Below are 16,319 nucleotides of genomic sequence, written 5' to 3' on the forward strand. Positions count from 1 at the left end.
CTGCCAAACATGAAAAAGCAAAGAAATCCCAGCTCCTATGACCAAGAGCAGAGGAAGGAATGACTGTCCTTCCATATAATCAGACTGCATTCATGTGGCCTTCATTTGACAAATGGTTTCCTCCATTTCAACCTGATTTTTTCCCTTCCCTTCCCTTCCCTTCCCTTCCCTTCCTTTCTCTTCCCTTCTTTTTTCTTTTTTTTCCTCTCCTCCTTAAGGAAAGAAGCGAGCTTGGATCCCGGATGAGAAAGAGGCTTATATTGAAGTGGAAATCAAAGAAAGTTCTGGTGGCAAAGTCACTGTGGAAACCAAAGACAAGCAAGTAAGCAAAGTCTTCCCTTTTTCAAGGGCTGGTCAGAATGTGTGCCGAGGGGGATATGTGAGACGAGATCGTGTCTGAAACTAGCCGAGCTCTTCCTGATAACACTTGCATGCTCCGCAGTCGCTCATCCCCCGAGGGCTGGCCGTGGTGTTTGTCACACTGCGGTGTGTCAGGACACATAGACCAGTTTCTTTCCAAGCATGTCAACAGTTCAGCGTACCTCCATCGAATGTTTGCTTTCAAAACCGATCTACCCTGTGAGATGGATCGAAGGGGGGTAGTCAGGCTTCCCCAGCGCAGGTCCCAGCCATGCTGCCCGCAGCCGTAAGGAGGGCTGGCGAAGGAAGCGCCTGCTCCAGAGCAGCCCTTTGCAACGCCGAACCRTTGTGCGGCTAATCGCAAAGAGCAAAGCAAAAGGTAAGGGGGCAATTCCTGCTCCTTTTAGCCTGGATTTGCACCTGTGGAAGGCAAAGCGGTTCTGTTTGGAAAACAGGTTTCTAAGCAAAGAACGACTGCGCGAAGCGTGAGTGTGCTGTTCGCTGCGGGAGTGTGTGATCACCAGGATGATTAAGGACTTGTTCTTTGCCAAATATAAATGCGTTGTTATGTGCCTCGGGCCAGATCCGAAACTCTGCTCTCCTTCTTTAGGTCCACTGGCTGGTCTCATTGCCCCAGCCAGGAATAACCTCCCAAAGGGAGCAGAGTTAAAGAACGAGGTGGCTAGAGGCGAGACCAGTTATGTTCAGTGGGGTTACTCCAGCTTTCCAGCAGTGAAAGTGAGGCAAAACAAGCAATGCTCAACTGGTATTTGTCAAGATGATACCTAGTACAAATAACCACAAATGAGCTTAATTAGTATTCATTTCTTGGCTATGGGAGTCGCTTGCCTGTGGAACGCTATTGCAGTGCAGAGGCTTACGCTGGTGTAAAACTGCAAAACAAAATGAGGTCCCGACCAGGCAATGAACAGAGGCTTTCACAATTTTTTTCCCATATCTGCCTAAACTAAGGGAAATACTTTTTTTTTTTGAAAAATGTAAAGTTTTGAAAATACTTTGGTCTGAAATTGGGACAAAAATTAGAAACTTTTTCCCTCCACAAAATAAAATTTGTTTGCGGGGGGTCAGTTTGAAAAGTTTACTTTGTTTTTTTAAGATTTTGTGGTTAAAAATCTATTCTTTGGCTTCTGCAGATGAAAACAGTTTCCTAACCTTTTCTGCTGTTCCCCAATGAAGCTGTTTTTTTAAAATGTCATGGATTTGCAAAATATAAAACTACACCTACTTTCATTGGATTAGCATTTCCAGCGGAAGCAGTTTCAGCAAAAATAACCTCACCCTTCTTCCTCCCTCCACTTTCTTGCTTTTGACACCTAACACACCATGGGTTTAATATTCACATGTAAAAAAAAAATCTCTTTGAAAGGTTTTACTTTAACTTTATTAACAAACAGGAGCATTTGCTAAACTGAGTTTCTTTCATTCAGGCCAGATATGTAATGTGATAGTTTGCCAGCGCTTGGATTTACAGGATTAAATAAATCCAGTTATAAGTGATGGGGTACACACTTCAGCTGTTTGCCAAAAGAACCAGAAATCTCTCTGAGCGAAAGACTGCGCTGCATTATTTTAGGCGGCGCTTATCAACGCAAACGGTGCGTGGAGGAGAGCGGGGCAGATAGCAGGGCTGCCCCGTGGTGGCTTCGGGGACTTCCAAACACCCCCGGGCCTGGGCCGAGCCGTTTCCCGCGGCGAGCGTCCGTCCTGTGCCCCGAGCGCTGGTGTCCGGGCGGCTCGACACTTCCCCTCCGGCAGCAAGAAGGACCCCACGGCCGTGGGGCAGGGACGTGTGCGTGCAGGGGTGCCGAGGGCTCGGGGTGCCCGCCAGTGGTGGAGGGCTCGGGGTGCCCACCGGCAGCCAAGCGGGCCCAGGGCCAGGGGAACATCCCCAGCATGGTGCAGCACGGAGCCGCAGGGCCGTCAGCATGGCCCTGGCCCTGCCTCCCTCTCCGGGGCACGCTGGAGCCAAGGTGAGGCAGAGGGCCGGCAGGTCTCCGTGGAGGCTGGTGTCCATCACCTTGCCGTCTGGGTGAATGCTGGGCTTGGCCGGCGCGGCCCCTCCTGACGTTCTCCCCTCCCTTCTCCTGCAGACACGGGTTGTCAAGGAGGACGAGGTGCAGCAGATGAACCCGCCCAAGTTTGACATGATCGAAGACATGGCCATGCTGACGCACCTCAACGAGGCCTCCGTGCTGTACAACCTGAAGCGCCGCTACTCCCACTGGATGATATACGTAAGCCACCTGCGCCGGGGCACATAACGCACAGGTTGCAGAGAGATGCTTGAGGTGTCCCCAGCGGGGCCTGCCCACACCTGCGTGCAGGTTCACAGAAGGTCCGTGCCAGCCCCCACAGCATCCCCGACTGCGGCCGACTCCCCAGGCATTGCTTGTGGCGAGGGCCTCTCCGTGGGGGATGGGGGAAGCCTCCCGGAGGCAGGGGGGATGTCCTGGGGGGGCCTCGCGGGGGCTGTGCGCACGGCGCTGGGTATCCCTCAGCCATCTCCTTCCTGCCCTCAGACCTATTCGGGCCTGTTCTGTGTCACCATCAACCCGTACAAGTGGCTTCCTGTCTACACTGCTCCTGTGGTGGCAGCCTACAAGGGCAAGCGGAGGTCCGAGGCCCCCCCCCACATCTACTCCATCGCGGACAACGCCTACAACGACATGCTGCGCAGTAAGCACCCCGCCACCCTCCCACCTGCCCCACAAACCCACCTGCGAGGCGTTAGGACCTGACTCTAGGAGCAGGTTGAGGCCAAGCCCAGCCCAGAAAGCCTTCAGGATGCTGATTTGGGTCTGAGCTTGGGCAGCACTTCATCAGCTCCAGAAAATGTAACCCAGGAGATGAGGTGGGGCATTCCCCATCCAGGAAAGGCACAGGGCCAGTGTCCATGTGGCCCAGCTGTGCTGTGTCACTGTGCCAAGGCAGGGGACAGGATTCAGCCCCCTGAGCCAGCAGAGCAGACTCCAAAGGGAAGAAACTGCTGGTGCATTCCCTGCTGCAGAAGCTTGGCAGGTGAGGACAGAGAGATGGTTTGCAAGGCTCCCACCACAAGGCTGAAATCCCCAAGCAGGCTAGAGAGAAACACCTTGTGAAGGTGCCTGTAGCCATCCTCCCTGGGCCCTCTCCCAGGGAGCTCGTGTGCCCAGAGCTGTGCTAGGTGTGAACGGGGGAGGTAGTAGATCACCAGCCCAGACAGACAGGAGCCACGTGAGAGAGGACCCCACTCAGGGCAGGCTGTGGGCAATACTTGTCTTCCTCTGGGATGGTGGGTTTCATCTGAATGTTTGCTCCTTCTCTTCCAGACCGCGAGAACCAGTCCATGCTCATCACGTAAGTGGCCCTTGCCCTCTCTGTGCCTCCAGTGCCTATTTGTTAGCCTAAGTTCCCGGGTACAAGCAGCCTTTGAGATCCCTGGTCGTCCGTAATGCTCCCCTCCTTGACAGGCCAGATTTGCCTGGTGATGAGTAACTGTCCCCTGAGGAGYGCCACCCAGCCGTGGCCCCCACCGCATTCCCTCAGCAGCTGTCCAGCCCACCCAGCCCGTCCTGCTAAGCTTCCCGTCGGCTGCGCCAGGTGACAAAGCCCCACGAGGGCCTTGGAGCCCGGCTCCTCGGCACCCCCCCRCCAGCTGCGGGAGCCTGCTATGGGGCACCCCATCCGCCAGCTGCGGGAGCCTGCTATGGGGCACCCCATCYGCCAGCWGCRGCCCCGCRGCCCCCAGGCAAGGCGGCATCCGCAGGAGGGCCCCRGCCTGYCATCTTCCCCYGGGGAGTCACAGCCGAGCGCTGGGGCAGGCGTCTCTGCAGCCAGGCCACAGCTCCTCGGAGGACCATGCTGGCTCCTCACCGCCCTGTCCTTGYGGGCAGAGGAAGGAGAGATGGAGGCCAAGGCCAGAGGGAGATGGCGCCTGTGGTCGGAGGGGCGATGGGGGAGGAGGAGAGAGGCCAGGGTGATGTGGGAGGAGGTAGGCCAGGTTAATTTCAAGTGACATATAGATAAGGGCTATATAAAGGACTCTAAAGGACCCTACACTGCTGCCAGGAGCCATGGACATTTTTAGCCTCAGCCATAGCCTAATTAGGTAACGCAGGGGCTGCGGAGAGATGCTTGGCTCTTGTCCTGCAGCGGCTCCATTCCCCCAGCTCCCCCCTGCTCTTTGTGATCTGGGATTACAATAGGAGAGCGGCTAACTATAGGGATGAGCTCACTGTGGCCTTCGGACCGCCCGCACGAGGAGCTGCGCGCACCGGGCAGCCCCACTGGCCCTGCTCGGCCTGCCAGCCAGACCCCGGTGCCTGCCGCACTGCTGGGGCCCTCCGCGGAAACGGCATGGGCCTGTGCGGGATTCGCCCCAGCGCCTGGGGCCGCACCGTCTCCAAGAACCCCCAACAAACTGGAGCGTGCTCAAACTATCTGAGCGCTAGCAGGAAAGGGCTGGTGTCTTGCTGATCCGGGACAGCTGAAGCCCTGGGGTGAGGGCTGCATGCCCAGAAGGAGGCAAAGCTCGGCACAGCCTTGGCRTGTGCTGGCACCTCCTGCGGTTCTTGGCCATATCTGCCCTTCTGCGGCAGACAGCTGACTCCCTGCAGTCCCTTAGCGGAGGAAGGCAAAGCCCAGTTTTGCAGCAGGTTTGCTCTGGAGGACGTGGCTCTGCTGTAACAGGGTTTTGCTTGTCCGTTCAGGGGCCCGCGACAGCATGGCAGGGCCTCCTGCACAAACTGCTGCTTGGGCTGGAGGCTGTTGATAGTGCCAGCCTTCCCCCATCCCTCCAATATTTGCTTCTCCTACCTGGCGCTATGAGTGGGGTGGCTGGGCAGCCCTGGCAGGTTTGCAGAGTCTCTGTTTAAAGTTTTGCCTGTTCTTTGCCTCATGTCTTTGATCTGTGTATTTCTGTTACTCTAAGCGGAGAATCTGGTGCTGGTAAGACTGTAAACACCAAGCGGGTCATTCAGTACTTTGCCATTGTCGCAGCCTTGGGCGACACACCGGGCAAGAAAGTAGTAAGCCCCTCTTTTGAAACAAATTCTTGCTGTTTTCTTCCTTTCTTTTTTTTTCCCCCCTTCTTCTTTTTACTTTTTTTTCTTCCCCCGACTTTTTGCATTTGGAAGCGTGTTTTGGTCTGACCCACCCAGGGCTTGGCTTTCCCCTGACTTTTGAACAAGCAAGGCTTGAAACTATTTTGCTCAGGGGGAAATGGATATTTTTAAGTGGCTGTTCAATCTGAGCAGCCTGTAAGAGGTACTTTAGATGCCCCTCTTTATCTTCTCTTTGCCCTTCAACACCCYGCAGATGATCTTCTTAAGGAGCATTAAAGGAATGGAGCAAACCAGCCATTTCCCACCTTGTCTCTTTTAAGCCTTGCTTTTTGTCCATTTCTCTTTCTTTTTTTTCTTTTGTTCATTTTGATCGTTTTCCACCTTGTGCTTTTCTTGCTCTTGTTTTGATTCTTGCATTTCTTTGGTGCTGGTTATTTTTGAGCTGCCCTTGCAATTGCTTATTTCTTGATACATTGAGGCTCCAGCCTGCTTTTTCCTTGTAGAAGCAAACTGGCTGCTTTAGGTATCAGACAAGCATTTCCTCAGCATTATTTTCCTTTCCTCTTCTTTGAGTTTGGATTTAACTGTTCTTGCTTTTTGATGCATTTCTTCTTTTTCTTGAGCTAATCTATTTAACAACTTTTTGGCATATCTTAAAAAGTTTAATCCTTCCATTTTTTTTCTTGGACGGTTTTTGGCACTAAATGTTCTTGTCCTGCTTATCTGATCATGCTTCTTGTGGTTCTTGCCTGGCTTTTCTGGATTTCTAAAGACAATTTTCTTTCCTTTCTCTAGGCAGCTCTTGCCACTAAAACTGGGGTAAGTGTTACAGATTCCCGACCTTTAATGTTGAGGCAGAGTTCAGCTGTGCCACCAAGCTACGGCAGGGCAATGGGAAATGCCTGTGTGCGGCAGCTGTCTTGGGTTTGGGAGTGAGGGTGGCCCCAGCACCTGGGCAGTGTTGCAGTTCTTCGCTTGGCTTTATATTTCCCACCTTTCCATAGTTTGAGGCTTTGGGATTTCACCTCTTAGTGACTTCCCACCTTTCTGACTCCAGCCTCTCCTTTAAGGAATCATTACACTTCAACCGCTTTAATTTCTAATTAATGCAGTGTTTGCCTGTGGGGTGCCTACCTTGAATTGCATTGCTATTGGTGGGGGCTCTTCCAAAGGGAAGGTGAATCCTCCASTCTCTGAGTCTTTGGGAGTCCCACTCAGCCTTGAGGCTCGGCAGAAGGTGGTGGCGCTAAGTGGCAAGGGCAGAGGCCTGTTTGCCATGGGCAGTGCTGCGCTCTGGCTGCAGAGGTCGTGGTGCTAGTGATGCCTGGAGATCGCCAGGTGCTGCACGGGCCTGAACTGACTCAGCCCACAACTTTGCAGGCAGCCAGTGCCTTTCTCAGGGGTGAGGGAAGCAGAAGCAGACTCAGGCCAGGATACTCAAATTTAGCCTCCGGTTGAGGGTATCTCCATCTGGGGTATCCAGGTGAAGAGTCCTTCCTCCTGTGTGCTCCATTAGCTTCAAAGGCAGAGGCAACAACTGAGTATCTCTGGAAGTCCAGGAAAGGTTGAGTCCCTGACTCAACTAAGGGCTCAGCCATTTCAGCAGCTCAGTGGTATGTCCTTGGCCCTCAGTTCCTCCATCTGAGCACTGGGGATGGCCTTTAGGTAATGCATGCAACCAGGTGCATTCACTACCCTGTTGGATGGGAAATGGTCATTAATACATGAGTCTCAGACCATTTGGGCAAACTGTTACTGAGAGTGAGGTAGCTGGGTGCTGATTCTGGGGGCTCTAGGGCAGCGCCTATGGGACCTAACAGAAAAGGCAATTTTTGATCAGGCTAAATTCAAAGATAACAGCTCAAAGGATATCTAGGTGGCAAAATACAGTCTGTTAGAAAAGCTGTTATTCACAACTGCTCCCTGGCTCTTTTGACCTTCACATGCCCGATGCTGTGGAGTTTGGGAGCAGTTGTGGCCCCACCTTTGAAATGACAGCGCAGCTCCCCAGCACACTGGCAGACAGGGCCCAGGTCTGATGTTCCCTGCCTAGCAGGACAGCGCTATGGACTATAACGTAGTCAGGGCTTGGGTACCCAAAGACCCTGACATGAAAAATCCTGGGCCCCCTATCTTGCAGGTGCCTTTGCCACCACACTGTCCTCCTGTTGTCAAATCCCGCCATCCTTCATGTGGCTTTGCATGAGTCTCTTGTGTCTCTCCTACAATTCTTTTCCTGCTTTGTGTGTGTTACATGGAGGCTGTCTCTTCATCTTTGAACTATGCTAGTGAAACATGAATGGAAAAACAAGTTTGGAGGAGGGGCGTAATTTTGGGGTTTGCTCAAAAGATCTCCAGTGAGTTCAGCAAATCATGCCAGCTGGGATCTGTGATGTGTTCCTGGCACACTATGGCCTTGCTGTATATTTTGTTGCTGTGGAGAGTCATAGATCAAGGCTGTTTTCTGGTCTCTTCATTCATAATGTACTGTGATTCAAACAGTCCAAGACTTGGGTTTGGTGGAAAAGAAAATGCCTAGCAGAGTCAAAGAGCCTGAAATGTTTCAGACTGCTACAGTGACAATGATGTGCCCTTGCCCTCAGTTTCCGAATTGTAGCATCCTAAGAAAGTGACTCAGGACTTCTTTGTGCAGAGAGTAGCCTGGATTTCAGGAGTGGCCAGTTTAAGCGAGGAGAAGCTCACAGAGAACATTGCTGCAAAACCCAGCTCTGTTGATCCCAGAACCCATTTGTATTCCCTACATGAGACAAGGAGATGCCTCAGCACCAGCAGTCTCTGAGGAAAGCAGGATGATGTGTCAAGGAGCACCACTTTGTTTCCCTGCTCCATTGGTGACAGATCCCCTCTGGCTGGGTGGGAACTGATGCATCCTTTGGTTTTGTTTTCCAGGGCACCCTTGAAGATCAAATCATTGAGGCAAACCCAGCTATGGAAGCTTTTGGCAATGCCAAAACCATAAGAAATGACAACTCCTCGCGTTTTGTAAGTGTCTTAGCAGGAGACGCAGCTAATATGCAGCACTTATGTAAACTGAAAACATCATTTGTGGTATTCATGTATTTGTGTGGCGTGGGCCCAAGGCACGTAGCAGGAAGATAGCTTTTATATCTAGTGGGGTTTAACCGCTGGGCCAGGCTTCCCCTGGTTAAATCAGTTCAGTAAATGGTGCACTGTTCAGAATGAATCATCCCGATGTCATGGCTTGTGGCTGGAGGGAAGCGGTCCTTTGCAGGACCAAAGGRTGAGGGGGGCCAGTAACCACAGCCTGGAGCACTGGTGCTGGGAGGGACAGCTGGGAACAACAYCCCTTTTGCCAAGCCCAGCCCTGAGTCTGCTCTGGGATGCTGAGCTCATCAACCATAGGTGCCTTTGGTGTCTGTATTATGTCTTGGAGGAAAAGGAGAGGCTCTTGGRCCCAAATTCTCAGGTTTCTAGGAACTGTTTAGCATTGTACCTGTCTAGAMAAGCCCAATGCTCACCTCCCTATGAATATTTCAGGGCAAGTTCATCCGGATCCATTTTGGCCCCTCAGGGAAGCTGGCCTCTGCAGACATCGACATCTGTGAGTAAACACATGCCAGCTGCAGGAGGAAAGAATTTGATTCTTGCTATTTGTGCTGATGCTGGGTCGGCTCCAGGGAATCACGAGCCCTCTTCTAAGCCTTCTGCCCTATTTGCTTCTAGATCTTCTGGAAAAATCAAGAGTGATTTTCCAGCAACCCAAGGAGCGAAGCTACCATATCTACTACCAGATCCTCTCTGGGAAGAAACCAGAGCTGCAAGGTAAGGCARCCAGAGCTGCAGCACAGCCTTTACAGTGTGGCTGCTTGAAAAAAGCCAGGAAGACCTGTTGTTAGCTTGGCAGTCCTGCATTCCAGGGGCACTGAGCAACCCTGGCTCACTGTGGAGACACTGCCCTCAAAGGCTTTGCTGGCTGCATAGGGTTGTAGGTTTGTAGRATAATTCAGGTTGAAAGGGACTTCAGGAGGTCATCTAGTCCAGCCTCCTTTATCCTCACAATCAGACTGAGAAGCCAAACTCAAGCCTTTCCTGTGAGTGTCTGGGAGCAGAGAAGTGGTCACTCAGGGTCTGTCTGCAGGCTGGGAGTGCAATTTGCTAAGCTGCCTTGCACAGAGACTCCTTGTCATGTGGCTGGTTCAGCACTGAGCTCAGCATGTGCGGGCTGGATATTTACCCATTTTGTGGTAGTGGACGTGTTTTTCAGCCTGTCCTGAGCTCCTTCTACCACCCTAGCAAGATGACCTGTTTCAAGTGAGCTTGAAAACAGCTGCACGGCTCACTCTCAGCAGTAACCCCAGCCTAGGCATATCCTGAACATGTTCCCCAGGACAGTCCCAGCTGACCCTGGCTTTGCCCTCGGGCCATCTCTTGTGCTCTGAGCAGCCTTGCTCTCCAGGTGCCAGGTCACACAGAGCGCACAGGAAACCTTTCCACACTGCAGAAGGATGGCTGACACAAGCCCCCGGGGTGGTCAGGCTCTTGGCTGTAGGCTCTTGAGCCTGCTGCTAGCTCCAGAACAATACCTTATTAGGCAGGTCTGGAGAGTGGTGCAGAGCAGTAATCTTATCTGGTGGTCACAAGGGCATGGATGGCAACTTCTAAATCAGTCTACAGCCAAGCCATGTCCCAAGATAGCAAGCTAGAGGCACAGTCACAGAAGAAATGGACCTGTGTGAGGGCCTGCCTGAGCTTGCAGAGACTGCCCTACCAGTGGGTGCCTCCTAGTTGAGGTCAGCATAGTGGGTGATATCCAGCCAGGGGTCATGCCCAGACAGCCATTCCTCCTCCATCCTGACTAGAGCTGGGCAGGAAGTGATTTTTTCATCCTTTGGTTTGATCTGAGATTCCTAAACCTCCTATTCTGCTTTGGGACAAACCTGAGGACTTTGGCTCAGAGAAACCAGGGGACTTTGGAAGCCAGTGAACACAGATGACAACAGACTAAGTGCCTGGGTAGAGCTAGGCAGAGGCAGGGTTTGAGCTTAAGAGACCCTACTCAGGAGGAGAACTCCCATCCTGCTTGGGCAAAGTGGTCATGGTCCCAAGAAAGTTTCAGTTCTAAAAGTCTCTTCCAAATAGACCCCTCTGGTATTTCTTCTCAGCCACATCCTTTTGCAAGACAGAGCTGGAACAGGCAACCTGCAACCTGCCTTTGTGCTGTGAGGGACAGGGATCAGCAGCACCAGACAAAGCAGTCAATCCCCTAGCCCTGGAGAGGAGGGTGCCCATGTCCACAGGAAGGAGATGGGCAGAGCACAACATTATCCAGGCTGCTGGGGACAGTGCAAGCCTGGGGCACTGGAAGGAAACACATTTAATGGGGAGCTAAAGGGGGTCAAAAGGAGCTTTCATGTTTGTGTGCAGGCAGCGCTGGCAGAGCCTGATGCAAGTGCCCAGCTAGGCTGGGCCCTCCTGGTGCTTTGAGGGCAACCTCCAAGCATGGTGCCTTGGAGACCAGCAGCCTCTCCAGGCGCAGTGCTGCCAGCACTGCTAGAGGTTACTGCAGAGATCTCTGCTGGCACAAGCCTTCCTCAAAGGGCTGTGGGGCTGCTTCTGGGTCCACAGGCAAAACCCGCACTTTGGTGGGCCCAAAGGCTTTTGTCAGTCTTACCCTTTCATCTTTATCCAGTGTTACCCCTCTCCCCCAGCTTCATCTGTCAGACTGATCTCACTCCCTGCATGTCTTCCCCACCACAGATATGCTGCTGCTCTCCCTCAACCCCTATGACTACCACTTCTGCTCTCAGGGTGTAACAACTGTGGACAACCTGGATGACGGCGAGGAACTCATGGCAACAGATGTATGTGCACTTCCTTCACACTGCACAGCCAGAGGTGGGGGTTTGGGGGAGGGCTTGGCCTCAGAACCACATTCTGGGCAGACAGGGGGCATGTCCCTGCTTTTCTATGTCCCTCTCCAAATTAGTTGCGAGCTTCCTCTGGTTTGCTGCAGTCACTGTGCACACACTGTGAGCCTGCAAGGAAGAGTGGAGTGTCTCAGACCCCATCAACACCCCCTTTCAAACAGAGAAGAGAGAACAAGCCCTCACATTAGGAAGGGCTTGTAGCACATGTGCACTTACCATAGCTCCCATGAGAAGATGAGAGATATGGTCCTTCAACCTCAGCTCAGAAAGTCTCCTGCTTGTTGCTGCTAGCCTTGTTCTTTTGCTTTCAAATTGACCTTTGGGGAGCTGGACTCACATTTAAAATCCCATAGAGCAGGATTCCTCAACTAGTGGCACAGAGGGTAGAGCACCCTGCCCCGTTCAGCCCACAGAACCCCAGGATATAGTCCCCTATGGAGACAGTGGGAGCACCTGCCCTCCCTTCTCATCTCAGAGGGGTGACTTTGTTCTGTCTGTACTGCTTGTCTCTCCTCAGCATGCCATGGACATCTTGGGCTTCAGCAATGATGAGAAATAYGGCTCCTATAAAATAGTGGGCGCTATCATGCACTTTGGCAACATGAAGTTCAAGCAGAAGCAGCGGGAAGAGCAGGCAGAGGCTGACGGCACTGAAAGTGAGTTGGTCTCCATGCTGCCAGGTTCACCCAAGCTGGGCTGGGCTCTTTGATTTCCTACCTCCAAGGGCAGACTGTGATAACATCCCTGGCCTGGTCCGTGAAGGTCAGTGGCCACAATCCCGAGCAACCACACTGTCTTAGCATCTGCTTTAGTGCACAAAGGGGCTTGTGCAGGAACAGGTTTTTTGGGGACAGCATCTTCTGCAAGCACTGGGTGGTCTCATCTGCCTCACASCTCTCTCAGGAATGTCACAGGCTGTCACAGAGCTGTGAATATGCACTGGGCAAACAGAGAAACCTGGCTCTGTGCTTTACCTTGTTCAGTGTTCTCCTGCCCTTCCTCACCTCTTCTGTTGCTCTTTGTTAGACCTATTCCACAGCATGTTGTCTGCAGGATAGGAGCCAGGCCTTGATTAGGGCTGCAAAGTCCTACTCAAGTCCCAGCCTCTTGAAGAGCAGTTAGAGTAGGACACAATCACTGTCTAATACATTTCCTTGTTTGTTACTTAGGAGAATCCTGTGCAAAACATAGGTCTAAGAGAATAGTCAGGCTGCAGAGAAAACCATTGAAAATCCAGAAAAGTCAGAACTTGGATACTTTCTATTGCTTTTGCACTATGCGTGGCTCCCAGGCATCATGGAGCCAGCTTCAAGGACAGAGTGRCTTTCCAGCATGACCCTTCCCATGGTCAGTGCGCTGTGGCAGGGTGGGAAAGGGAGAGCCCTGTCCCTGTCACTTAACTGGAAGGYTTAAGAAATGACAGTGCATTGCCTGAGACAGAGATCCGGCAGAAATGACTGCCTGGAATAGATCTTGTCATGTTAAAATTCACAAAAGAAGAGTTCTCCTTCCCTGAGGAATGCCAACACCAGATTCAGTTGCTACCTGATATTTAAAGAAGATTTTGATCTAACAGAAGGGATTCCCCTATGTAAGTGATTTTCTAGCTATGGTCTACTRTCAGGAGTCTGTGAAAGACAAGCAAGAAAAATCACATCTCTTAGGATCAGTTCAAATTCACTATATGTGAATTCACTCTATGAAGTCCACACTTCCACTGGAAAACATGTAGAGCTCCCAAGATCAAGAAGACTGAAAACCATTTAAGCTGCAACAGATCTGCTAAGGCCTTCTTCTCCAAACTGTAACTTCTCATGCAGGAAGCCCAGACTTTAAAAGCCTCATACAATATCAGAGGTAGGAAATCACACTTCACACTGGGGGTGACTCTGGAGCAGATGAAACAACAGTAGAGTTAGCACTGATCAGCAGAAGAGCTGGTAATCTTTTTTTCAGGACTTCCTTGCTGGCTTCCTCATGCTTTGGTACTTTTTTACAGGTGCTGACAAAGCTGCCTACCTCATGGGAATCAGCTCAGCTGATCTCATCAAAGGGTTGCTCCATCCTCGCGTGAAAGTGGGCAATGAATATGTGACCAAAGGTCAGAATGTGGAACAGGTGGGTACGCTGCAACAAGGAAACCATGCTCCAATGGGTATGTGACTCCTCTGTGGACAGGCTCTTTGTATAATGTTCCCTGGACAGGGTGCCTGGTGCTTCAATGAACTCTCTTGGGTTTGGGAGTTGTCCCCAGAGCACCATGAGAAGATGTATATATGGATACCTGCCTTTAGAAGCAGGGAAAGTTGGTAGCAGGGCTGGCAGATGATTTTGGACATTAACCAAGACTTGGAGTTTCAATTCAGTATCTTTGAAATTTTGGTTGGATTGAAAGCCAGAAAAAGTTCAGCTTCTATGGATCTGCTTCAGAGACAGCCACACTCTCATGAAGAGCTCAGCTCTGGATAGTAGAAATCTCACCTAAACAACTGATCTTGTGAGAGGCTCAAACACAGCAAAAGTGCTCTGTGTCAGATTTCAGCCATGTCAGTTAGGAACCTAAACTTGGTCTGGATAGYGCAAGCCAGTCCTGAAATAAAATTCAAGGGGAACTTAGGGGCTGGAGTCTTTTCCAAAGTCATTGTAATGTAGGCTTCTACCATGCACAAGGCTTCTGAAAATATCACTTTAGACTGAATCTGTATCCTAACACCTGGGAGACTGCTTAAGTGCTGGTTGCCAGGCCAGGGGCACAAGAACATGCTTGCAAGCATGTGAAAACTAATCTCAGTGTAAATACTGTAACTGCGAACCCCTGAATTTGTCTAGCCTGTCCTTTGTGTGCCAGTAGGAGCTCTTTCATGCAGCCTGTAGCTCCTACAAGCCTGCTCTCCAATTTGCTTTGGCAGGTCGTCTATGCTGTGGGAGCCCTGGCTAAAGCCACCTATGATCGCATGTTCAAGTGGCTGGTGACTCGGATCAACAAGACCCTAGACACCAAGCTGGCCAGACAATTCTTCATCGGAGTACTGGACATTGCAGGCTTCGAGATTTTTGACGTGAGTTCTGCAGGCCCCCAGCAGTGGATTCAGGGGAATGTTGTAACTAGACACTTGGGTCCCCCAGTGCCTGACAGCTTTATCTCCTCCAAGAAACTACTGGCCTTGATAAGAAAAAGASCTCATGCCTGAATTCATTTATCTGTAATAAACACTTGCAGCTCACAAGGACCATTCTAACAGTGCTGTGAGCCAGTCTCCAGTGAGCTCCTGGCTACCTACTCTGGAGATCTCTCTTCACACCCAGGCAAAATGGAACAGGTGACTCCATGCACCTCTGGAGCTCCACCTGCTGAAGCAGGTTTGTTTTATTCTTGCAGTTCAACAGCTTTGAGCAGCTGTGCATCAATTTCACCAATGAGAAGCTGCAGCAGTTCTTCAACCACCACATGTTTGTCCTGGAGCAAGAAGAATACAAGAAAGAAGGCATYGAATGGGTCTTCATTGACTTTGGCCTGGACCTGCAGGCTTGCATCGACCTGATTGAGAAGGTAAAGCATGAGACAGGGCACAGGAATGGTACATCTGCTAGATGGTTTGTTTGCAAAGACTGGAACAGTGATGGCTGCTCTGGTACCRGGAAGGAAATGAGTCCCTCTCCAGTCAGTGGCAAGTATCCCAAGTCCACACTCTCTGCATTTGCAGCACAGAGTCTCTAGGCCATGGGGTCCTTTTGACACAAATTTTGGCTGTGTGAAACATGGAGATTCCTGTTCCTACTCACCAGTGAGCAATGAAACCTGGTGGGGCCTTTTCCTCCAGAGAATAGTGATCTCTACCCCTTTTTTCTTACCCTCTTGCTGCCCYTTCGTGCCTCTCACTGGGGTGCTTGCAGATTCAGAGCAGCTTGTATAAAAATTTCCACCATCGGAGTGGAGGAAACTCACCTTTTTTGGAAAAGAATATACCTGTCAGGATACTGGAGAGGACCTCCCCTCCCCAACAATCTGAAGGACCTGCAAAGCCCCCATGTCTTGCAGGCCCGGCCAACCCTATTCTGACTGGCCGGAGGAATGCAGTGGTCAGTGTAGCCTGGGGTACACCAGAGGAACAGTGATAGCTTGCCCCGTGGCAGATGTCTCATGCCATTGCCCTCACCGGGGCCAGTAGCACAGAGAGAGTCCCCCATTCTGGGATGGCACCTGGCAACACTGAGCTCAGACTTTATACTGCCTTCTCCCTGCAGCCACTGGGAATCCTGTCCATCCTCGAAGAGGAGTGCATGTTCCCGAAAGCCTCCGACATGTCATTCAARGCCAAGCTCTATGACAACCATATTGGAAAGTCACCTAACTTCCAGAAGCCCCGACCAGACAAAAAGCGGAAATATGAGGCCCACTTTGAGCTGGTGCACTATGCTGGTGTGGTATGTCCCTTGTCAACTCTTCTGCAGTATTCACAACCCCCTTTGCTGGGCTGTCCTTACATTTGCCTCTCTTCTTTGGTGACAGGTGCCATACAATATCATTGGGTGGCTGGACAAGAACAAGGACCCCCTGAATGAGACAGTGGTGGCAGTTTTCCAAAAATCCCAGAACAAGCTCCTGGCCTCCCTGTATGAGAACTATGTGGGCTCCAGTTCAGGTGAGGAACAATCTCATGCCTCTTTGCTCACTGTGCCTCCTTCCCTTTATAGCAAAGCCTCCTCATCCCCACACCTGCCTGTTGGCGCAACATTCCTGTGCCTAGCAGCCCTGGCAAAGGGAAGACCCCCACTGGCTCTTAAAAACCTTGGTGGCCTGGGGCCTCTGAACTTGCAGCTCTGCATTGACCTAGGGGCCCTGGGTGGGTGGTCAGGATCAGGCTGTGCCCGTGTGGTGCTGTAGAGCTGTCCTGGTGACCCTGCTGGAGGTGACATGGGATGTGAGAAGGAGAGCCCTGTTACTGAGAGCTAAGGGGCAACAACCAGAGTGGGGTGCTGTGGGAGG

At 51.6% G+C, this 16,319-nt stretch overlaps 1 protein-coding gene across 1 annotated transcript in view; it reads left to right on the forward strand.

Moving 5' to 3' along the window:
- MYH7B (myosin heavy chain 7B) overlaps nt 1-16,319 on the forward strand; it is a 45,650-nt gene that overhangs the window by 13,827 nt on the left and 15,504 nt on the right. Inside the window, exons 3-18 of the mRNA XM_026076790.1 lie at nt 219-322; nt 2,472-2,615; nt 2,901-3,057; nt 3,690-3,717; nt 5,291-5,387; nt 6,219-6,242; nt 8,334-8,426; nt 8,943-9,006; nt 9,129-9,227; nt 11,163-11,266; nt 11,850-11,988; nt 13,332-13,450; nt 14,242-14,391; nt 14,712-14,882; nt 15,578-15,757; nt 15,843-15,975. Of these exons, the coding sequence (XP_025932575.1) occupies nt 219-322; nt 2,472-2,615; nt 2,901-3,057; nt 3,690-3,717; nt 5,291-5,387; nt 6,219-6,242; nt 8,334-8,426; nt 8,943-9,006; nt 9,129-9,227; nt 11,163-11,266; nt 11,850-11,988; nt 13,332-13,450; nt 14,242-14,391; nt 14,712-14,882; nt 15,578-15,757; nt 15,843-15,975 (1,806 nt within the window). The remainder of the gene's footprint in view (nt 1-218; nt 323-2,471; nt 2,616-2,900; nt 3,058-3,689; nt 3,718-5,290; nt 5,388-6,218; nt 6,243-8,333; nt 8,427-8,942; nt 9,007-9,128; nt 9,228-11,162; nt 11,267-11,849; nt 11,989-13,331; nt 13,451-14,241; nt 14,392-14,711; nt 14,883-15,577; nt 15,758-15,842; nt 15,976-16,319) is intronic.

Source organism: Apteryx rowi, unplaced genomic scaffold (genome assembly GCF_003343035.1).
Source record: "Apteryx rowi isolate R43461 unplaced genomic scaffold, aptRow1 scaffold_44, whole genome shotgun sequence".
NCBI classification, from domain to species: Eukaryota; Metazoa; Chordata; class Aves; order Apterygiformes; family Apterygidae; genus Apteryx; species Apteryx rowi.